The sequence below is a fragment of the Phoenix dactylifera genome, unplaced genomic scaffold (assembly GCF_009389715.1).
Source record: "Phoenix dactylifera cultivar Barhee BC4 unplaced genomic scaffold, palm_55x_up_171113_PBpolish2nd_filt_p 000492F, whole genome shotgun sequence".
In the NCBI taxonomy this organism is placed as follows: domain Eukaryota; kingdom Viridiplantae; phylum Streptophyta; class Magnoliopsida; order Arecales; family Arecaceae; genus Phoenix; species Phoenix dactylifera.
This window is the reverse complement of record NW_024067912.1, coordinates 288,285-313,082: the sequence shown is the minus strand read 5'-3', so window position 1 is coordinate 313,082 and position 24,798 is coordinate 288,285. Positions and strand designations below refer to the sequence as shown.

Here is a 24,798-nt window from a genome sequence, read left to right as displayed (position 1 = left end):
TAGGCTCAGATGATGTGGCAATTATTGGTGACATGGAATTGGATTTCATGAATTTTAAATAAACCAAAATTATTGCATGGCACATGGACCCATTGCTTGACACATGGCGACATTGTTTGTTATTTGAATTTAAATTCAAACATTAAGCAATGTGTTAAATGATTTTAATCACTCAAACCATCAGCCAAGGTGGCGTCTGAGTTTTTGAATGGATTAAATTCGAATTTCAAGAGGTGATTTCGAAATTATGAAGTGTTTTACCTTGCCGCATGGATTTCAAATTCCTTCCCTCTTGCACATGTGTTTAAAATTTGAATTTAAATCAGATTTGGTTGAGATCTGATTTGGGTTGTTCCTATTCCTTTGCATGTGCCAACTAAAAGAGGTTTTCTGAAAATAAATTTTGAATTTTGAATGAAAATTCGGAGGCCATTAAAAGGGGTCAAACATGGGCACCAAAAACACATCCATTGCAGCCTTCTTCCTCACCCGCCTCCTCCTCCTCTTCTTCTCCATTTTAGATAGGGTTTTCAAGGTGAATATCTAGAAGATTCAAGATCAGATCTGAGTCCTCTACTTCCCTTACAAACCTCATCTCTATCTGCTTCAAGACGATTGATCAAGAGTTGATTGAATCCCGGCGGGCAGATTTCAGCTTTCAAGTGTTCTGCAGCTGCTAGCACTGTTGCAGAAGAAGATCCTTCAGGACTTCGCGTGTACTTCTCGTAGAGGCCATTCGTGTGCGTGGCTGCGAAGTCAAGAATCAGATTCACAACTTTCATCCATCATAAAAGGTATTAATCTAGCATTAATCATTTATTGTGGTGTCAAGGTCTAGGTCCAATTCCCTGAGGTTTTACCCTCTTTTGGGGCTCCTCACGGAGATATCTCCAGAATCCATTCGATGGATATTCGGAGATTAATTGGAATAGAGTTCTTAAGTTTCAGATCTGATAGTTAATCATGCATAAAAGTTTTAGCATAATTGTTTAAACGATTCCGGCATAATCCTATGTGTTCTTAAGGTGCTGATTTCTAGATTTGATCTTGTAAGCATGCATGAATTAAATTGTTTGATTCGGTTTTTCCGCTGCGTTTTAAAACTTAAAAAGAACTACGTATGGCTTGATCCCCCTTATGAAGGGGTACGTAGGCAACCCGATCAGGTTCAGCCATAGTTTTCAAAAAAAAAAAAAAATTCAGCATGCTAAACACCGAAGAATCTAGGATTCACTAATAGATACCTGCCAAAGTCTTCTTCTTTTTTAACCAAGCCTTAAACTTAAGGCAATCCTTCTGCCAATGACCATTCTTTTTGCAGAACTTACATTTGTCATTCTTCTTCATAATTCCTTTAGGACCACCAGAAGTCTATCCACGAGACCCTTTTGTTCTGCTGATTGTAGTGAGGCATGTTGCCCTTATGGGACTTAGCCCTATGATTATGAAAAGACCTCTTATTTTGAGAAGGTTGATAGATCAGTTGCACATTTTCAACAGTCTTACAGTGCATTCTATATTCCTGTTGGGCACATACAATAATCAAATCATTCAAATTCCATTTATCACGCTGAGCATTATAAGCAACCTTAAGCTGATTGAACTAGCTGGAAAGGCTATTAAGAGAATAATAGACAAGAAAAAACTCTGCAATGGAAACTTTTAGAGATTCCAATTTAGAACTTATGTGCAACATGTTCATAATGTACTCCCTAACTCCACAAGTACCATCATATTTTATACTCATAAATTTGTCCATTAGATCTCGAGTTTCAGCCTTATCGGACTCAACAAATCTCTATCCTATCGCATCCAAAAAATTCTTAGCATTGTCCTAGTCTGGTATAGCACCCATAATAGAATCAGATATATAACACTTGATAATCTTCAAACATAGCCTATTAGCTCTTTCCCACTTAACATACTCAGCCTTGTATTCGACAGTGCTGTTATCTGTTGGTTTTGAAGGCTGCTCCTCCAAAGCAAAATCTAAACCCAAGAGACCCAATGCTATTTCTATGTCTCGTTTTTATTTCACATAATTATTTTCAGTCAAAGTTTCAATAGCAGACAATTGGCTTGAAAGGAAAGAGGCATTCAAAACTATGGAAACAACATATCTTATTTAATATCATCCAAAAGTGATGCTTGAATCAATGGATAACAACATATCTATCTAATCAACTTGGACTATTAATTAGATAGTCCATAATCAAACTTGAAAAATATATAAGTCTAATTACGATGAGAGCCTCGGTGCATCATTGTAGAGTCACTTTTGGGCTGACAATACAACACGCTATAAGATACTCTTAAAACATATCATGAAACCGATTAACAAAATCACATCAACTTTCGAAACACCGTCACCTTTGGGCGAAAGGATGATTCTAGGCTAATGCAATCCTATTAATTACTTCATGGCATTTTTCCAAATCATCATACATAATAACACCTTTGGATAAGATATTGCATGCAATGATCTGAAAAATGCAATGCTACCTTTTTTTTTTGAGAAAATCAAATAAATATCAATGAGTGTACCATTTTGGCGGCTACCACCCACTTCAATTTCAGAATATTCTCCTAATAGAAAAATAAAGATAGTCTTTATGCCCAATTTCAATCATAAAATAATGGTTTATGTGACAAAAATATAACCATCAAACATGCTACAATCACAATCAAAATCACATGTGATTTAAACAAAGATGTTAATCACAAAATTCAAGGCATATATAGCAGCAAGATATGTCCAAAATTTAACACTTTAATAATTAATATGCATGAGGGCCCAAATTTAAATTATTCAGTATTTAAATAATAATTAAATGGGTTACTAACTCTTAGCCCTAGCCCAAAACCCATTCTGCTCCATTAAGATAAAATGCAAATAAAATAAACATGGCCTGACTAAATAAAGGGCCCAACCCGCAACCATGGACTATTTTTTTTTTTTGGATTGGGCTTATTGTTAATTATAAATAATAACATGCTAAGATTTAGAATCATAATAATAGTATATTCAAGTTTGAGAGATATACCTACGGAAAACATATTAAATACGATTCTTTCAATCACCTAAAATAATAACAGCTGGATCTTTCCTTCCTCGCTCTTCATAAAAGATAGCTGTCAATGGGGCAAGCTATGAACTATATGGAGAGGAGAGGGGAACCTAGCCTTTATATAGAAAACATAAGGGAGCCTTCTCATTAAGGGCTCCAAAATCTTAATTGGATTTTTTGGCCTACATACCAAAATTACCACAATAAATTGGACTCAATCCTAGACATCCAAGGTGCACTAAAGCCCATAAAATAAAATGATCGCATATCATATTGGCCTTAACCATAGTACCATTAGGAGCCATATATTTAACCCGTTTTATCAAACAAAAATATGCAATTAGTGGAAGCCCATATTTTGAAATTATTCTAATAGGGATTTGAGTCAAAAAAAATCCATGATTAGGAGGATTCTTCTTTCCATAATTAGTAATTGGAGAAATTTTAGGATTGCATGCTTTATTTAAATTCTTATAAGTCTGTATTTTGTTCTGTTGGTTCTCCATGAAGTCTGTATTGTATTTGAACTCGTCGACATTTTTTTTCTCACAAAGACTGAAACTTATACAGGAATTCACATATTTGATAAGATGTACTATCTTTTATATAAAATTTAAATCGCATTTTATTTTTAATATTTAATGTCTATTTATTTTTATCTCTACCATGTTATGAGAGTATTTTGATTGTAATGATTGATATATTTATTTTTGAGGATAGAGCTGAATGGGGGCTAGGACCAGACTCGAGGCCCGTCAAGCTGGGCAGACTCGGGATAGGACCATAGGCTAGGCCCAAACAAATTCGGTTGGGCTTGGGCTTAAGAAGACGATCCCAAAAACAAATATCAACGAACCAGGCTCGGGTGTTCTTCAGCCCACGGAATAAGGCCCATTTGGCATTGCTTTTTAGGTGTTTGGTAAAAATTTTAAAATAAATTTTGTTCATCCAAAAGCTGAACAAAAGTCTACAAAGGAAAAAGTCCAATTTAGAGCTTCTTGGCATAATCTCTACTTGAGATGCATCTGGATGCTGTTTTAATGAAACAAGAGACTCAAGTGCAAGTCCAGGCAATGAATTTTAAAGATATAACAGTTACTAATAGCAATTTTTGATAATACAATATAATAGCAATATAATATAATAATTATAAATGATCTTATAATAATATTATATCATCATCATCGTCATCATTATTATATTATAATAATCATATTATAACAATATAATATTATATATAATACTTATATAAGATACTTGAATGATAATATCATGTATTATATATTATACTTATATAAGATTCTAGAATGATAATATCATGTTATTATCTTATAATGATAATATTATATGGTAATAATATTAAAATATTATTATATTTTATAATATTTTTAAAATTTTGCTATTATATTATCTAGGCTAGATATAAAAAAAAATTATAAATTAAAAATACTTCGTAATAATAGTTTTGGTAGTAAAATAGTTGGATAATTGAAAACATCATATAATATCCTTTATTATCATTTCTTGATACTAAAAACACTTTCTCAGTCCAATTTCTGAACATATATTAAAGTTCTGCAAAACTTCAGAAAGAGGTTTAGCGAGCATAACTATCCACGACATGTAACTGCTAAAGAGTGAGGGAGAGAGGTATGGTTGTATAAAAGAAAGCTTGTAAATAGGAGAGAGGGCTCTTTTCACAACAATGAGATATACTCTTTTCTTTGTATTTCTTTCTTCTATTTTAAGTTTTATCGTAGTCGAGGCAGGATGCCATCATTCTCCAAAGTTCTTAAAGATTCAAGGAACACGAACCTAATTTCCTTTTCTTCAAATTTATGTTGTAGGCCGGTGGCATGCCGCACAAATCTCTCGATCGATCATGAGCCCACTCTCCCATTTTCGGATTCAAAACCAGAAAAATACCCACTTGGTCGAACAAATTTATAATGCAGAATTAAGCAAAATCCAATACTGCCCTATTAGGCTTTTGCCCTCAGTTATCATTTCTAGGTACAAGAGGTTAAGAAGGTTAAGGCAGTTTTCTCATTTTACCTTTTCCTCGCCTCTTTCCATCTCATTTGATCTCTCCTCCCTCATCTCCTCCCACGATCCATGCTCCAACAAGCACCATATGGCTCACAAGTCACAAATAGTTGGAGGACTAGTATGGGCTACCTACTCGAGCTTCTTCCATAGTCATCATCTACCTTGACTCCCCCATCATTTGCTTCGGCCTAGGAGTGCAAATGGGTCGGGTTGGGTCGGGTCACTCATGGCCCGACCCAACTGATTTATTATTCGGGTCCTAATTTTGGACCCAAACTCAACCTAATAAAAAATTGGGTCGGATCGGATCAACCGTTATAATTTTTGACCCAACGGGTTATTCGGATCGGGTCGGGTCTATGTATAACCCAGACCCAACCTAAAAAAATTAGGTCTGATTTAGGTCCATGTCGGATCAAGTCTGGATTATACAAGAGATTTCTCGTGCTCTAACTGGGCTAGGACTTTGCAACAAGCTTAAGATTCGACAACAAATAATAAGCGGTCTACTGAAGCCTACACAGGAGCCCAACCAAAGCCCCTTTATTAGTTCTCCTCCTCACTACCAAAAGAAATCTAATCTTAAACAAAGAGAGTGGGGTCAGTCTAGCATCTATAAATCCTTCCGTTGCCGCCCAGACCCGTCCTCTCTTTTGTAGGGGTGCAAATAGGTTGGGTTGACTTATGACCCGACCCGACCTGACCCGCTTAGACTTGACCTATCCCGTTTTGGAGGACCCATGGGGCTAAGTCAAGTTCTAAAATTGGATCCGCTCTATTTCCTAGGTTGGGTCTGAATTTACTAAATTTAAATCCGATCCGATCTGACTCGATCTATTTAAACTTTGGATAATTTTAGATTTTCAATCTTACGACCCACTTCGATCTAATCCGACGCGAATCCGCAAAACTATTTGGCCAATGGGCTGCATGGATGCAACCCATGTCTTAAGGCCCGGCCCAGTCTGTGACTCACTGATTCTTAATGGTAACTCTTAACTTAAAGGCCTGGCCCAGTCTGTGACTCACCCTCGACCATTTCGATTTTCCACAGCTTCGAGCCTTCGCCCTTCGTCTGATCGTCTCTTCCCAACCTCTTCCGTCCGGCCATCCCGAGTCCCGACCCGTCCGGCTGTCCCAGATCGGCAAATCCCGTCGGCCATCGGGCACCTCTCTCTCTCTCAGACGGCGGACCCCTAGATCTTCTTGCCCATCGCGAATCGCTCTCGATCTCTTCGGCGTCCGGCGACTTTGGCATACTTCGTTCCGACTCTCAAGGTACCCCCCTCCTCTGAAACCCTAGAACTGCATATTTACTATTTAGGGAGAGCTGGGGGAGAGGGAGAGAGAGACAAGCGATCAGCTCTATTTTCCTATCATATCTCGAGGTGACTTCGGGAAATCTCTGCTCTTTCTCGCTTTGTTCTTTGTTTTCTCGATTTCTATTATTGATTTGATTTTGGGGGTTTTGATAGGGGGAAGATTCGGGTTGGGAGTGGGTTTTGAGGAGAAAGTTGGGATTTTTATTTTTATTTTTAACCCACATTTCTGGCAGCTCTCTGTCTTTGTTTGGGTGTTTCCCATTTTTTTTTTTAATTTTAAGAAAGTCGGTTTGATTTGTTCTTCAGTACTGTTCCTTTGAACAAAAAGTGTTTTTTTTTAACAATTTTAGAATTTTATTATGCTTTTTGATTAGTTGCAGCATTGCTGAAGGAATGATACTTATAAGCATTTTTCTGTGGTAACATGAGAATTGATACAATCTTGTGTTTCTGCTGAAGCTTTTGATGGTTTTGAGTTTGTTATTTTGTGTTTAACTCTTCTCTTCTTTGTGTCTTTACCGATCATAGCTCTCTTTCTTTTCCTTTTTTTTTCCTTGGTGCATGGTGCTGAAACAGTTTGTCGTTTCTTCAGTGCTTTGATGTTCCTTTTTGTGTTTTTGCTGTTTGTCTGTGATGATCTGAGTGTGGTTTGAACTTTATCTTATGTTTTCATGGTCCACCATTATCTTATTTCAGAAACAGAGAGCAAATTTATTCTTCAAATCTGGCAAACTCTGAAACTTTTCATGTTCTCGTATTATTAGAAATATGTAGAAATATTTTCACAAAAAAAATTATACGAGGACAAACAGACCCGATTTGGACCGAACCGCACCTGAATGACTTGTTGGTTAAAAAAATATAGCCATGGACCTGATCCGACCCAACCCGATCTTCTGTTGGGTTGGGTCTGGGTCGAAATTTAGGACCCGAACAAGAAATCGGATTGGGTCGGGGTCACTCATGACCCGGTCCGACCCGACCCATTTGCACCCCTACTCATCTGCTATCGAAACCCTAGCTAGCTTCATCTCAGATATCGGGTAACTTGTCATTCTCTTTCCTATCTCTTTTGTTCTTGCATCTCTTCATATCTCTCGGGATTGTCAATGAATCCCTTCAATTGGATGTCTTCTTTGCTCGCAGATCGCCACCTTGTCCACCGGAGAGCTCGCCTGTAGCTACGCCGCTGTCCTCCTCCACGATGATGGCATCCCCATCACGGTCATCCCTCCCTCCCACTCTCTACTCGGCTTTTGATGTCCTCCAACTTTTTAAAGCTATTGTTTAGGATCGATTCCTTCTTTTTTTCCCTTTTTCCGATGGTCAAGCGGAGATGATCGGTACCCTGGTGAAGGCCGCGAACTCGAAGATCGACTCCTATTGGGCGCCCCTCTTTGCAAAGCTTCTCGAGAAGAGGAGTGTCAATGACCTCATCTTGAGCGTCGGATTCGATTTGAACTCCATTCTCATTGGAGGATATCAGATTGTTTGGGGGTGCATTGGAACTCGACCATATGATACATGAATTGATGTGAGGTAATCGCAGGAGGCGAGTCCATGGTCCTGAACTGGGTCGTCTGGGCAAAACAGAGAGAGGGGGTGCTAGGCCTTACGCACCCAGTTTCAGGCTTCCAGCTGACATGTTTGGTTTGTACTCTGTGGCCTGTGGGCCCAAATAATTTTACGGATTTAGGTTGGGTCGTAGGATTGAAAAATCAAAATTATTCAAATTTTAAACGGGTTGAGTCGTGTCAAGTCTAAATTCAATAAATTCAGACCTGATCCGAAAAATAGAACGGGTCTAATTTTAGGACCTGACCCGGCCCTATGGGTTCTTCAAAATAGATCGAGTCGAGTCTAAGTGGGCCGGGCCGAGTCGGGTCATAGGTCAACCCGACCCATTTGCAGCCTTACTTCAACCTAATCTCTCTCCTCTTTGGTGATAATTCCTTCCCGAGGAGCAGCACCTCATGGCATCCACTGCTCTGGCCAATCCATCTCCTTGCTTCTATATGGCCCCTTCCAATTTCCATAAGATAAGGACTACATGCTTAGCCAATTTTTCAGTTACTACTTGAGGTGCAAATTTGCTTATTTTCCTTAAATAAGGAACAACAGTGTTGTCCAAGAAAAAAAAACCATGGGTAGGAGGAGGGTGAGATGGAGGTGATTCTTCCAATTTCTACAAGATAAGCACTTTGTACTTATCCAATCTTCCAATAACTAGTTAAGAGGCAATTTTATCCGGACCAAGGATTGTCGAATTGGTACTAGTCGGCGTACTGGTCTGGTCCGGTTCGGATTGGTATCGAACCAGCCAAAAAGATGCGTGCCATGGCACTAAATGCCGCAGATCGAATCGAACTCAGTGCCGGTTCGCACCGAATCCTGGCTGAATCAGACGGAATCGGTCCAGTTCCGTTCGGTTTGGTCTTGTACCAGTTGGGGCCGGAACCAATTTTTGTGGCCGAACCGACCTGGTCAGAGACCGGACTGGTTCGGTATGGGCTGAACCGGCCGATACGGGCCGGTTCAGCATTCCTTGGTCCATACAAAATCTCGCTTACCCCTTCACTTTTTTTGCACCATCCAATATCATGACAGAATATCCCGTCACTTATTCCAATCAAATGCCACAATTCTCTTATCCCACGGAATAAATCCTATACCATCTAGAATAACTAGGCAACTTTTCTTATTTCCTTCAAATTTAATCTGCAAGCAAAATTTGCCTTGATGAATATTCATTGAGCCAATCCAAGTTGCTCAAATTGTTTACAACTTCAGCTCCATAGAAGGTTATGTTTTACCTGGCTTATCTCCCGTTCATGCGAGATCTAGAGATGTGAGGCCCAACCTCATTGGGCTGGCTTGTTGGCCTGGCTCAGCATTCAATCGCGGCCCGAAGGCTTGTTTCAGTGAAAAATAGGGCCTCCATGGGCACCCTCCGCTTACTGTCGCCATGTTACGGCTTAGCCAACCAATCAATGGAGGTCAGAGCCTGGGGCTTGGAGAGTTTGCTTGCAGTGTTTGGGTGGTTCTCAGCTTCTGCCCATTCCTGAGGGGACTTGTTGGGAGGGGAAGTTATGGGATTCCTTGGCCTGTCTTTTGGAAAGCTGCTGTCGTCGTGTTTCTCTGCATGCACATGTAGATGGAATTAGCTTAGCTACGTGCTCAGTATCCAAAGGGAATGGCCTGGGTCTCAATAGGCAGCTGAGGGTAGCACAAAACAGATTGTATTAGATATCAATTTCATTTACCCAGAATGTTACTAAATTACCTCAACTCATACGTTCTGCATCTGATGTTCAGACTTGGCTATTTACAAGCTGAGCTTTAAAATTCGTTTGAACTTTGAACTCTGTTTCCTAGCTAGCTGAACCAAGCCCAAATGGCTCTTTAATTGAGCCAGTGCCAAATGAACTCAGAAAAAAAAAAAAAACAAAAACCTATGCTTTGGCCTGGAGCATTTTGATTAAAATATTTTATCTTGCAAGGGTCCTATAGTCCAACAAATTGGGGATTTAATAGTGCTTTCAAGAGCATATAGAAATATATACCTTTTCCTTGGTACAAAAAGGAGGAAGACCCCTTGTTTACAGTCTCCCAAAACAGCACCATGTAGCATCAGCTGGTGCTGGTAAAATAACAGATTCAGGAAAAATTTGAAGTCCATATGTGATTGGCTAAATTTCGTATTGCAATGTCAACTGTATGATTGGATACTTGATCACCCTCCCTAAAAATATGGATGTACCTCAATTCATGCTGAGATGCAGCCAAGCCCCATTACTAATACAAGGGTGAATTTATGTGCCTGTCAGCCACCGAGATACACATTTACAGTATGGTTGATTTGGACTTATTCGAACCAGGCCAAGTCAGGTCGGCCCCATTTTTTGGTCCAAATGTGTAATTTGGGTCAGCCCAATTGGGTTTCCGGTTGGCTTGGGCTCGGGCTTGGGCTTGGTTTTTTTCTAAAATTTTCAAACCTAAGACCAGTTTGAAGCCTAAGAAAAAAATTCGAGCTAAGCTTGGGTAGGGGCATGACCCGGCCTAGCTCATCTTTAACCCTAGCAACATACCTTCCCTCCCCTGTTTATTAGTTTAATTTGTTAAATGTCAAGTTATGAATTGTTCACTTCTAAATGTCAGGCTGCTGTAGATTTATTTTATTACACCATGAATTAGCCCCCAAATCGATAGTTCATATATGCTTAATCATTTATAGCATATTAGAAGAAAATGTAGTTTTAGTACAGTGAACATGATTTTTTTTTTTCTTGTAGTAATTTTGCTCATATTCTCCATTATGGTTATATTTATTTTGAATATAGTTATCATTATTTGGGAACTTGAATGAGATATGGTCATATGATGCTAATAGTTGTTATTTTAGGAGAGTACCAAAAGTTGTTAAGAGAATGCTATTTTTTTATTTTTTTAATTATCTACATGTGTGTATATATATATATTATTATAATCTATTTTTCTACATACGAATAATGAATAATTAATAATTAACACACTTATTATGTTAAGATAACGTCCTGGATTGACCGGACGGTTGACCCAGTGACTCATGACCTAGTCCCTTCTCTTGTTTGATGAGTAGTCTGGTTTTTTAGGACACTATAGATACTACATCCCCCATCGCTGCCTTCGTTTCCTCCACCACACTGCCTTGCCTCTGTTACACCACCTCTATAATGATCGTTGCCTTAGCTACATTGTTGTGCCCTTGCAACCACCGCCATCGTCGCCACTTCCATAGCTATTGTTGGCTTGCCTACACCATTGCCACACCACCATCATCATTATTGCTGCCTCTGGCAGATTGTTGCTTCCCCTGTCACCCTTGTTGTTGACACAATTGTAGGCACAACCATCGCCGCTGCCTTCGCCGCCAATGCTAGTGATTGCTGACTCCGCCGCTACCATCATCTTTGCTACTATCACAAGGTTTATGTTTTAAATATGATCGATTATAGAAAGCATGTTTAACTTTTTTAAAGTTCAAAAAATCAAAAAAATATAATTTTCATTTTTTATTTCTGAAAATAGAAAAAATGAATGCGTTGTCAAATGATGCTTAAATCTACATGCACTAACAAGTAACCTAGTGGCTAGCACATGCCTAGACTAGGTTTTTGCTAGATAGTCGGGGGTAAAATAGGTATTAAAAAACCGGCCCCCCATGTACGACCCACATAATTGGTTGAGCCCTTGGCAATACGGAGAAAAAGAAAGAAATGCTCTGTCTCCTCAAAATTCTCTCTGATAGTGTTTTAAACTGTGGTGCATACAGCTGCATATGTGCTTGTATATATGTATGCGTTTTCGTGATTGAACCACATTTCATAGTACTATATGCAGTTATACTGCATATGGAGCAAAAAGATAATCCGATTAGCATAGGCTGCTATTTACTTAGTTTGCTTAGTATTGTACGACTGCATACACGAGCTTGGTGAGCATTTTGGAACTACATATATAGCGCAATCCTATATGGGTTCATGTAGGTGAAGCGGGTTTAGGCTGATTGTTAGGTTTGATATGATTTGAAGTAGGCTCGATACTCGTATTAATAATGCTAAAATATTGATAATTTTATAATTATTGCTATTGAGTATTAGGTGCTAAGTAATATAAGCACTAATTGTTACTTATTATTGTTATTAAAATTATTATTGCCCATCTATAAAAAATTACTATCATCGTTGTTTTTTTATTGTACTTAATATTATATATTATTTTTAAATAGTTGGAAAAAGGTAACAACATGCACGTCCTGCAGGCCGCGTATGCATCGGCATGCAGGACGTCCTGCATGCCGCATCTGCACTATGTGGTCTCTTGATCACTCTCATACTTGCTTTATGAGACTTGTTTAACTAATGGTTTTTCTGAACCATTAGGGGCAAAGTTGGTATTTTGGTATCTAATAAACCACCAATTTGCTCTACTTGGCATTAAAGAGTTGGGTTTAAATCCATTGCAGAGAGATTATTAGGTAAAACTTGCAGTGTCCAAAAAGAGATATGAGCACTTGTCTCCATGTTAGCATTCTTTTCTAGTCAGGGGCCGGTTCACCTTGACTGGTTCCAAAGAAACCCTCCCCATCAAGGCTTTCCCCCTCTTCTCATATCTTGACAAGCCACATGCTAGACAATGTGCAAGGCGATCCAATCGGTCAAGCATGCAGATGACTCTTTTCCTTTGGTGCTTAGTTGGTTTGGAGGGATGCCTGCAAGTGTTCTTCCACTCCTTCCCTTCCTTCCCTTTCCTATCTCCCCTTCTCGCCAAAAGGCCTCGGAGTTCTTGGACGGCTATTAGGTTATCACTCCATATAGTTTAATAGGTTATTGGCAATGGCACTTCAAGAACTACTAATCATGGTATGGATCATTGAGCCTCTCGGGGTTATTAAGGACATCAAAATCTGCTCATTAAGTTATATAATTTTGAAATTACAGAGAGAATTGCTTTTGGTATTGTTTTGACACTCATTCTGAGTGCAAATTGCTTGTTCTCGGTGATATTTAATGGTGTTGTGGAAATTTCTTGCTTCCATTTGTCTGTTCATGCTGCTCTACTATTTTTTTGCTGGTTAATGCAAATTGTTTATGTGTAATGAGATTGAATTAGTTCTTTATCAGATTGGTTGCAATTGCTTTTTAGCTACTAGTAGAGACTAGAGAGTGATTGTTGGCATGTGATATTTGTTTCTTGCTACTTTTGGTATGTGTGCTGGCTAGTTTGGTTTATATTTTAAATTTCTTTTTCTTCATTATGGGTTTTACAAATTATTGGATTTCCTTTTATTTACCCACTATATCCTTCCTCTCTGCCTGTTTAAGAGGTCCGGTGCAGTCTCATCAGTTCTATCAGAAAATGCCAGCTGAAATCCTAATTGGAGTCCTTTTATTTTTGTCTCCCTCTCTTTAGAATCATGGGCAACAAAATCTGAAGTCATGAATAGATATCTGTAAGTGGATTCAATCACAGTCATTTGCACTCGTAAACAGATCATTTAATTGCAGTATAATTATTTTCTTTTGCTGTGTCGGATTTCAGATCAAGAAATTGTCGTCGATTGCTAATAAATTTCCATAATTTGCCCAAAGCATGTGATAGAGTAAGAGGATGTGCTTCATTTATTATTTCATGACCGAAGAGATTTTTTTTAGTTGTAGATTTTTTTAATGAAGAAATTGATATTGTAAAGCGGGTTCTTTCAGGGACAAAAGAATGGCGCAGATAGAGTACATTCATCTCAGGCATCCAAGAGTTCCCATGGTATATTATTAGCAACCCCTTTTTTTATCTTATTAGAATATGGAAGAGTGCTTGTTGATGTATTTTATTGCAAAAGTAATATCGCTGATGTTATTCTTTCTTAAGCTGTAACAAGAGTGAACCTGTAGATTTCATAATCTTGGCTTTAATTGACAAAATTGAATTATATACATTGATTTAAAGCTATATCTCGCAGGATCCTTCTAGCTGATTGAGGCAGATATTTCCTTGCACTCCAATGCATGCCTATGCTTGTTGTATTCTTCTGCTCTTTTCTCATTAGGATATCCAGAAACCTGTGGAAAATAAAAAAAGGAGAAGGAAAAGGTTTCTGAAGAAGGGAAAAAGTCAAGTCTCAAAACCTGCTTCTATATTATTTAATTTTCCTTACCATCCAAACAGCTTGTAAACTCAATTTTCAAAAAATTTAGTTTTCAAAAGCCTTTTCCAACCAACAAAATGTACCCAATCCAACTTCTATGGTAAAGTTTCTGAAACACAGCAAGTCAAGTTTCAGTGAGTCTCATACCCGTTGGTTTTCTAGAAAGATTATATAAAAGTAATGTGCTCAAGGGGCAACAGGATCAAAGTCTGCAGAAGAGGCTGGCCTTGACAATAAGTCCATAAGGATATAATTCTTAATGGATTTATCATTCATATTAATATGTCATCCATGTTTTTTTTATGGGTTAATTATGCCACCTCTTCTACTATCTATATAAATGGTTTCTAGATGTAAATGTTATTTGGCTCTTGATAATTGTTATTTCTCTTCTAGAAGCATCAGCATGCATAGACATTGTATCTGTATGTGTATGGATGTGTTCTTGTGATTTCCAATATGCTTTGTTGTAGTTGAGAGCATCTGACATCTAGTATTAGTATTTGATATCAGCACTTTTTTTTATTATCCAAGCAACATAGCTTTAAAGTTGTGATCCATGCCCTACAAGCATAATCTGAATTAATGGGCATGTCAGAAATCATTCTCGCTAGTACACATATTCATATAATATATGATGGAAGGATGCCATAATTTGCAGATTACAATAATTTTGGATGGAGATACTGTCCAAGGACTAGTTTTGGGCAGCAACAAGTTGTTAATGCACTGCGCATTGGGGATAGAGAGAAAGCCTCTAAGCTGCTTTTGAATATTGGACATGTCAATGGCTCTTTAAGTGCGGATGATTTTGCTTATATTCTGGAATACTGTGCACAAACTCCTGATCCACTGGTAAGAATATTGAACTGATATTTAAGTTTTATGTTGGACTATGCTATGTAGAAAATTCAAATGATTCAACATTTTAATCCTGATACTGGTTAGTGATTTTTTTTATGCACATTGTTTAATGAAAATTTTTGAATATGAGTTTTACTAAGCGAAAGAAATTCTGAACTTTAACCTTCATGATAAAATCATGTTCATGTATGATTTTTGTTGCATCATCGGATTACTCACTTAGTTGTTGAAAATGTATTGAAGGTCAAAAGCTTATCATTCATGTTTACTGTTCAACTTAATTGTCATATAAAGATCCAGCTTACCATATCGCTTGTAGGATTACATACCTCTTTAGGCGTCATACATAAATAGTAGCAAATGCATTTGCAATTATCAACTACAAGTGAGCAGATATAAAATAACTTTTGCAATTGCAAAGAGAATTGCTGCATTTTTATTTGCAAATGCAAATCCTTTTGCATGAAAATGGATTCATAGGCGACCTATTCACAAGCAACTAAACAGCCCCTAAGTGTGAAGGTAGCCAGGTAAGGTTGCATTCTAATCATTGAAGTTTTCTACTTTGTTGGCCTTCACAAACTCTGGTTAGAGAGCACTTAAGGTGAAATAGTTGTAATGAAGATCCTAAGAGGATAGGATTCTGTTTTTTGGAGTCCTTTATAATTACAAATATAGTCTCGATAAAATTGTGTAGGTGATACCTGATATCTCCACCTCTTCTTTCTCCATTTCTTAATATTTGAGTACCTAGTCCTTTTCCTTGTTCATACTATTATGTATTCTACCATATCAGCGATGGCTAACATTATACTGTTTTAAATCTGGTATCATATGTCCAGCAGCAAAAGGTTATAAACACTGCTGGAACGGGATCATATAAATGGCACTGTACATTCCATCATGTTTCCAGCTTTGGTACACTGTCATTATGGGATATAGTCTTATACTGTGGTGTCAGTTCCTGTACCATACTGTTCCGGCAAAAACCCAGAACGAGATCTAGTACCAGTATTGAAACATTGCGCCCGCATATATGTAATCCCTTTACCCTACCTCATTGCCTGTATGCACATACTATATATGCTTATACTGCATATGGACCAAAAAGGCAGTCTGCTTAGCATTGTACAGCTGTATATACAGTTTGTTTAGTATTATGAGGCTGCATTTATGAGCTTGCTTAGCATTTTGGAGCCAAATATGTAGCCCACTCTTTTGTGGGCTTGTTCAGGTGAAGAGGGTCCAAGCTGGTGGTTAGGTCTAATATTATCCATCCAGAAAAAGTATTAGTATAATTGTTGTTATTGTATTTAATATATTAGAGTTACTTTTAAATAGTTAGAAAAATTACATACTGCATATTGCATATGGCATATTGCGGTCTGCATATTGCATATGCACTATGCTGTCTCTGGGCCTCTCACATACAGCAGCTGCATACTGCATAACACTTTTTTTTTGAATTATTTTATCATCTCTTGGACATAAATGCCATGAAAAGTCTATTTGGAATTATTGTCAGATATAAATTGGTTTTGGTATGCATTGATGGATATTTATCTTTTTTGTGTAGTTTGTTATGGAGACATGGGAAGTTATGAAGGATAAAACAGTAGGCATGAACAAGAGAAGCTGCAGGTTTATCGTTCAAGCCTTAAGTAAAGGAGGATACCTTAAGGAGGTACTTGAACATTCCATTGTGATATAATTACTTCAGTTCTCTGAATCTTTTCCCTAGTCATTTAAAAATGGTGAAGCTGTTTCTTGTAAACTTTGCTAGATATATTATTATTTATTAATGTTTTTATTTTTTATAAAATTGTTTTTTTAAGTGAAGTAAAATATCTTAATATATCTGAATACTCTTTCACCATAACAGCCTAAATGAGTCTTAGAAACTCATGACTGTCTACCGTCTCCATTCCTTCTGCTTCTTTTCGATCTTTCTTCAGTACAATCGAGCTAAACTTTTGCACTTATTGAAACCATTTTTAGTAAGCCTCACGGCTTTCTGCATAGCTGTTTTAAAAGGAAAGCTTTGACCAGTTCAACCATAAGGGGTTCCTTGGCTAGTGGGTTTTATTAGCGTTGTTTAAATAAGTTGCAGCAAGAAAATGTCCTATTAAGTTACTGTTAAATGGAATGTATAAGAGCTAGGAAAGAATTTTATGTTTGTTTAAGCCCACTTTTGTGAAGCAAGGAAAAGGAGGGGTAAGCTGAAACTGTTCGGCGAGTGGTGGTGTTAGTTGTGGCTATAACTGTAGAGGGAATTCATTGTTTTTTTCCCTTTTTCTTGTTTCCCTAGTTGGGAATCGCGGTGAGGGCAGGGAGAAGGTAGTACCCGCCCACCCTTTTCTTTAAAGAGAGGAAGGCAAGGATTTATTAGGTAAATAGTCAAGGATCCAAATATCGTGGGACCAAAATGTCTCGGTTTTTCCATGGGATAGTATGCACCGCAACACCCGGGATGGTGTATGTCCCATCTCGACACTCTTGATGGTGGGATGTCCAGCCATCCCACTATGTCTTAATTCCTTGTGAGGGCTTGTTTGGATATTCCTACAGAATTGGGCTGAAAATCTTGTAGGATTCTTGGATTGGGCCGCCCATTTAAGCATGGCTCCATCAACCAAACACCTTCCAAACTAGATCTTGTAAGAAGGAAAATAAAGGACTTCCATGGGTCCTTTTTTTCATCTTGCAGACCAAAAATTGGGATTTGTGCTGGGATTTGACAAGCCCTTAGAAGATACAAAGCTGGAGAGGCCAATAGGCCAGATTCCTGCAGGATTTTCAACCCAATCCTGTAGGATTTTCAACTCAATCCCATAGGAATATCCAAACAGGCCTTGAATAGTGCTCGTGCTGAAAGAAGAACACATGATGAGAGAGGTGGGGCTGTGGGTGAGAAATGGAAAGAGGACAACATGAGTCCGTTTATCAGCATTGGACATTACATGGCATCAATTTTTGGGGACCTTGTTTTAGAAAAGAACATGGGCCTCTAGTTTCTTGAGAACTGGAATTTAGGGTTTACAAGATTCTCAGCTACCCAAACATGTTTTTGTAAAATTCACAAAATGTAATTTTTGGGATTATTTGTATTTGTAAAACTGGAAAACCAAACAGTTCCTAAGGGTACCAAATAGTGCAACTTTAATAGTTATAACTTTTTCCTCAATAAATGCTGCATCTGCCAATCTGAGTTCAAGTTGGAAAATGGTGGAGGATTGATGCTAGGTTGACATTCAGTCATGAAGAGCATGTTGCATTGTGAAATGGATCTAAACTTAACATCATGAACGCTAGGGCGGAGGCTGTCAAGTCGGAAACCTTGGTGAATAAGGAGTGTCAAAGCCAAATCCAAATAATTGGGACAGGGTCCTTTTTCATTGTGACCTCTCACTTCTATAACAATATACTAGTTATTTCTTTTCCACTTCTTTGCTATTCATAACCATCTCTCTTTTTTATGGACAGATCCTGAAATGGTTAGAGTTTGTCTGCTGAGTTTTCACAATTTCCTTTTATTTTCCATTAAATTTCTGTCATTGGTTTCCCCAAAAATTTATGCTTGAGTATAAAATCCCACCATTCTGTGGACTTCTCAAACTTTGCATTGTCGAACACGTAGGATAGAATATCACCATGTTCATGGTTCACCCTTCATCGACAAATATCATAAAGGTTTTTCTTCTCATGAAAACATGAATTCTTGGTACATTCTTCTGATTATATGCATCCCTTAATACTTTTTGTATTTTTATCTTTTTATTTTGTCTTCAGGCATTAAACTTGCTTACCTCTCTTCGGGAAAATGACCATGTCAATGCTGCGCTTCCAATGTTTAATATTTTGTTAACTGGATGTGGAAACAAAAAGAGCTTGGAAGATGCTGACTATTGTATGGAGCTGATGGAAAGCCAACTTGTAGGGAAGTCTGAGATAACCTACTGTGAACTTCTTAAGGTTTGCGACAATCTTGAACTATTTTTCATGATAATGATTACTTAATGCTATTTAATAAAGTGCAGCAACTTTTCTGCAGCTTGTATAAACCATGCAACTTCTGTATTTTGTTCTTTTAAATTGTAAGTGGATTTTGCTTCTGACAAGTTTTACTCATCAACCATCAGACTATCTCGCTGGTCTACTATATATATTTTTTTCAACTGACTTCTTTTTTTTAGCATCCATTCATTCTTCCTTCAATCTTCATTAATTGTATGGTGGATCTGAGTTATGGCTTTGTACAATAATGAAATGATACTTCTTGTTCATAGTTCCACTCCAATGATGTGTAACCAACTGATGTTCTTATTTCACAATAATCTTATTTGATGACATGACCTAAAAGAAAAAACTCATACAATGTAAAACAAAAATAAAAAAATGGAAGGAAGATGATATTTGTGGAGTCAAATGGTTGCTACACTCTCTTACTCGTTTCTTAAATCACAACCATCTATTTAGTGACTTACCTTCCATGTTAGATGACAACGATCCATATGATGTCCATTTCATTTTATGCTAGATCACAACAACCAATGTATACCTTTGGTTATTCATGCTATGCTTTGTATTTTTTGTTATTATATTTTTACTGCCATGGTTGTCGCCCACTATTATTGCATGCATATATATTAGACTGGCCCTTGCTGGTGCATTGGTTGATAGTATGCTTCTTCCTAACATTGATGACTTGTCTCTAGGGATAAGCTTCTGCCCTTGGCTTCCCCATGTCCCACTTTGCTAAATTTATTACTAGAGGTAAGCTATAGAGTCTAGAGCTATGCTAGATATGCTTGGAAATGTTGAAATAGGATATTTCACAGCATAAGTCAATGCAATATTTAATTAAATTACTTTCACAAATGTATGCCTTAACATTACCTTAAAACTAGAAATTACTTTTCCTTTACCAAGAATGGAACTAAGATTTAAAAAAGTTGAGATAGTTTCTTTGATGGTTTTTGGACTTTTTGTATCATTGTATCATTTTTCTTCTCATTATTCCTTCTTTGTTAAAAAGATCATGGATCAATGGATTCTTCACAAAAATATGGGCTCATTGGCTTAATGTCAACATGGGATCTCTATGAAATGAAGAACCATTCGGTGTCATGGAATATCATGTTGGAAGAATTATTAATAGTTTCTTGATTATCACATTGCTTTAGTCATCCTCAGACCAATTTGCTGCATAAAGTTCCTTGTCAATTTATCTCAGAAGTAGCTAGAGCAAGGTACTATGCCATATTGATATCGGGTTCCATACTGGTGCCACGCTATCACTGTATTAATACGGTACGGTATAGGGCTAGTTCGGCGTACCGAGTGTCGGTACGTCCTCTTTACTATATATTGGTACCGAATTGGTATGATACAGTACGCTCTGTACCATCGGATTTGGTACCATGAACTAGAGCAATTGTCTTACCTAATCTCTGTACTAAACTTGGTAATGACTACTCTATCTTGCTGTTCTTAGTATTTGGGCTTTCTAGTTTCTAATGAACATATAGTTATATGATGTAGATTTTCTATTGTACATAGACTAAGCTCAATTTGCTTTATAACATAATCAAATTCAAGACATCCATGTCATGTACGAAGACTGTCTGTGCCTGGTGATGATTGAGATATTTGAGCAATCTTTCAATGAATTTGGTATGCGATCAATATTTAGGTGATATTTTTTATCTTTCACTAGTGCTTCATCATTTGATTCTGGGTGCTAATTAAAATTGATAGGATAATTTCCTAATATCCTTCAGCAAATCAAGTGTTTTGTTTTGCACATATTTGAAGCTGAACTTTTCTAATCATGCAGCCTCAGTATTTCTTGGAAGTGTTATATGGTTGCAGATCTGTGATATCAGAATATAGGAGTTATTTCTTCAGTTTCATAGTCTTCTTTTGGCTTTCTATAGTAACCACAATGTTGTCCATATAAACAACCTTTGTCTTCTCTATCTTAACAAAGAAACTGTGAATTTGAATATCTATAGCTAATTCAATTGTTGGAATTTTAACCTTTCACACCAAGCTCATGAAGATTATTGAAGGCCGCATATTAGTTCCTTTGACTGGAAACTTCATGTTTTATTTTGGTTTTACCATATTGCGGTTAGGTCTTAGCAGAATTATCGAGGAAAAGATTTTATGAACGCAAAACCAAATTTTTGGGCAATGCTTGTTAAATATTTTGGCCTTTACCTGTCGGGACTTGCACCTCCCACCCTCTTCTCTATAATTTTTTGATGTCGTTCATGTCGTATCAGCATTTACTGTGATTTCTATTTCCCACTATTGCAATTATTTCGTCAGTAATTCTAATTTTCCTTTTCAGTTATTACTTATATTCATCTTTAGGTACTTTATTTATTTGCTTGTTGATTCTTAAATGTTTTCCAGCTAGCAGTTATGCAGGAAAATCTATCTGCGGTTCATGAGATCTGGAAGGATTGCAGTAGGTACTATAGCCCAAGCATTATTACTTTACGAAAATTTGTTCGCTCCTTCACTAAATTAGGTGACCTTGAATCTGCATACAATGTTTTGCAACTCATGATGGCTCTTGTTAGGCAAGAAAATGCCTCTGTTACAATATCTGCCACAGGGCGATACCGGTCATCAAGATTAGATATTCCTATACCCTTGACTAATCATTCATCAGGAGTGAGATATTGGTTGGACACTGAAAGCGCATTGAATACATTATATGAGGGAAGCTCCACTAAAGCTGATAAGGGTTTAAAAGAAGTTTGTATGGATATATCCAGTGGTGGATACCGGTTACCATACAACATCACTGGGAATCTCAAATCAGAGAGGACTGCTGAAAATCAGCCTGATCTGTCTGATGCATCAAATTTTTTGTTCACTGAAACCCTTGGAAGCGGGTTCATCAACAGTCTAGAGCGAGGTAGGTGCAATTCACAGATGTTTCCTGCCATTGCTGATGGTATTGGAACTGACATTTGGAATTTTGCAGTTAAGCCAGATGAGAGGACCAAATTCAGTAATGAAAAGATGAAACGAGTGTCTGAAATGGCATCTCCTCTCGCTATGAATTTTTTGAGATGGTCTTTCAATGATATGCTCCATGCCTGTGTCTGGTCAAATAACTTCCAGCTGGCTGAGCAGTTGTTCCTGCAGGTACCATTGTAATAAGCACATTTTTCTAAGACATGTGCATTGTATTTTTCTGACACATACATGAACCATATTGGAATTCCTTTTCCAGTATTTTGCACTTTCTCGTCTCTCTTTGTATTTGTTTCTTGTATAATTTCAAGAGTCCTAGATGATCGTTGGTATTTTTTTATTCTTTTTATTTGTCCAATCTCGCTGTAGCTATTTAGTGCTGAAAAGAAGAAACTCTATCACAAAAATGTTTTGTAGGTTTCCAGCTGAGCCAGATTGTACATCATCTTTAATTTCCATTAAATTTTTCCTATCCTGGAGATTGTAATTGAACTATTAAAATGTCGAATTTTATAGTCTGTTCTTGGATTATACGAGCATTATCTGTATATAAATAAATTTAATTGAAGAATCATAAGCTCTTTTTTAAAAAAAACCCATACATCTAACTATGTTCATGTTTTTCCCTTCTGCCCAGATGCACAACCTCGGAGTGGAACCATCAAAGCATACCTATGATGGATTTGTTAAAGCTGTTATCAATGGAAAAGGAGTTGCTTATGGCATGAAAGTGGTACTGCTCTTCAAATATGGTTGCGAAATTTTTATATAAGAATAAAAATGAGATCATCAAAAACAAGTTTTGATATTTTTGATTTCACTAGATTATAGATTACGATATCTTGTAAAACTGGGAGGGTGGAACTAGGATGGTACCCCAACATTTTGGATGCAGCACAAAAATGATCAGCATGCTTGTTTAATAATTCATTATATGTATTTTCTCTATATTCATAATATGCAGCACTTTCATACTATTTATTCGTAAATTTTGCAGATTAAATCAATGGAGAAAAAGAATATTGAGCCTTACGATGATACTCTTGCAGCTCTTTGTGTTGGTCATAGCAAAAATTTGGAGCTGGATATGGCTGAGGCTTTGTTGGAAAGAATTTCTGGAGATCTACCAAAGTACATACGTCCTTTTAATGCCCTACTAGCTGCCTGTGATGTCATGGTAACTCATATTCTTCCTACAAATGACTCCATGAATTGGTTTCATCAACTTTTCTACCTTTGCTTTTAATTTTCTTCCTCTCTTCTGTTAGCTACTTGGTCATTGTATTTCCTCCTTAAAATATCCTAGGTCTAGCTTTGGATCCAATATTTTTGGGCTTTGATTTTGATATACTCTCCAACTTTATAAAAATAAAAACAAATATTTTGCTACTTATATGTACAGCTGTTATTATGGCGGCAAATTCCAATTTTTAGCATAACTGAGAGTCATTAAGAAATTCTCAATTCCTTTACTTTCGCAAATTATCGCATGGTGCATCAGTCAGCTTTAGATCTGTGCCTTCAAAATGCGCACAGTGCAGTTTGCCCCCTCATATGTATTGGTGCAGCTTCTGTTTCATTTTATCTAATTTCTTGCCAACTTCTGATTCATAACCTTCAAATGTAGCTATAGAGTAAATAAGTATTCTAAACATTGATCACCTGGTTTATGCTTGGAGATATTATATGAGAATGATTAATGTCACAACCATGAATTCTGACACATCCTGGTCCATGTCTTGCTAATCACATGCATATGATGCATGAGAAGCTTGACAAATTCCCTTCTAGAAACATGAGCAATGTAACCAAGAAAGAAAGATAACTCTGAAATGATAGTATATATTATTTTTTTGCTAAACCATGATTGTTAGACTAAGCAAGAGTAAGTACATCCAATAGAGATGAGGATGATAGTGTTATTTTGATGATTAACAAGCAGTTATCTAGAGTATGTTATAAGTTAAATCGATACTTCATTTATAAGTCTGTTACTCTCAGTATATTTGTATAAATATATAAAGATACATTTCATTGTTTATATGAATGAATCTAACCTTGAGATGCAGCAAAGTGTGGATTGAGTCGACCCAAAGGATGATTGGGTCGACCCCGGCACATCAAGAAAGCATTTGGCACACTTCTGCAAAAATGGCACAGATGAACAGTAAGTTGGGTCGACCCAAGGAAAGCATGAGTCGACCCAAACTTCAAGCTTCTCAACAACTCAGAAAATGGTTCTCTGGAAATACTGAGAGGGTCGACCCAAGATGAAGTTGAGTCGATCCAAGCTTGAGTCGACCCAAACCCTGAGTGGGTCGACCCAAAGGCAAGACAGAACAGATGACAGAAAAGGTTCTCTGGAAACCCTGAGAGGGTCGACCCAAGAAGAAGTTGAGTCGACCCAAAGAAAGGTTGGGTCGACCCAAGTGAAGGAAGGCTGAATTGCAAGTTTCTGTGTTTCTGAGATGGTCGACCCAAGGAAAGTTTGAGTCGACCCAAGTGAAAGTTGGGTCGACCCAAGGACAGGTTGAGCCGACCCAAACACGGGCAGAAGCATAACGGCTAGTTCTGCAGAAGTACTTTTTGTCCTTCCAACAGTGAGTAACGGCTAGTTTTTGAATTCTAACCATTGGGACTTGTCCAATGGATGAAGGAAACTATTTAAAGTGGCACTATTCATCAGATAGAACATCCTTTCCAAAGAATATCAAAGAGTACACAAGAAAGAGAAAGTGCCCTAATCTTCTTCATCCAAGTGCTTCATTCAAGAGTCAAAAGAAAGTGGTTGAGCAGATTCAAAGAGTCATCAAGAGCT

The 24,798-nt window shown here is 37.4% G+C and overlaps 2 protein-coding genes across 6 annotated transcripts in view; both read left to right on the top strand.

Moving 5' to 3' along the window:
- The first annotated feature begins 5,524 nt into the window (after positions 1–5,524).
- LOC108511670 (60S acidic ribosomal protein P1-like) lies at positions 5,525–12,463 on the top strand. Its single transcript, XM_039119168.1, has 3 exons — positions 5,525–5,536; positions 7,586–7,663; positions 7,776–12,463. The coding sequence occupies exons 1-3, from the start codon at positions 5,525–5,527 to the stop codon at positions 7,965–7,967; spliced, it is 282 nt and encodes a 93-aa protein (XP_038975096.1). The 3' UTR covers positions 7,968–12,463.
- LOC120103786 (pentatricopeptide repeat-containing protein At1g76280-like) overlaps positions 6,148–24,798 on the top strand; it is a 42,207-nt gene continuing 23,556 nt past the window's right edge. For 2 of the 5 annotated variants that reach the window (XR_005508418.1, XM_039119166.1), the window contains exons 1-10: positions 12,987–13,430; positions 13,520–13,580; positions 13,684–13,741; positions 14,785–14,978; positions 16,564–16,671; positions 18,777–18,959; positions 21,408–21,918; positions 21,988–22,151; positions 22,618–22,713; positions 22,978–23,157. Coding sequence is in view for 4 of the 5 variants with exons in the window: in XM_039119166.1 (XP_038975094.1) it covers positions 13,417–13,430; positions 13,520–13,580; positions 13,684–13,741; positions 14,785–14,978; positions 16,564–16,671; positions 18,777–18,959; positions 21,408–21,918; positions 21,988–22,151; positions 22,618–22,713; positions 22,978–23,157 (1,569 nt within the window). In the remaining variant the exon portion in view is untranslated. Of the gene's footprint in view, positions 6,396–12,986; positions 13,431–13,519; positions 13,581–13,683; positions 13,742–14,784; positions 14,979–16,563; positions 16,672–18,776; positions 18,960–21,407; positions 21,919–21,987; positions 22,152–22,617; positions 22,714–22,977; positions 23,158–24,798 lie in introns of those variants that run through there. The other 3 variants (XM_039119164.1, XM_039119163.1, XM_039119165.1) reach the window with 3 other exon arrangements.

What these genes read in the sequence shown, in the direction of transcription:
- LOC108511670 (XM_039119168.1), top strand. An exon ending in ATGATGGCATCCCCATCACG is followed by an intron (nt 7,664 to 7,775) that starts GTCATCCCTCCC and finishes GGTCAAGCGGAG; the next exon opens with ATGATCGGTACCCTGGTGAA.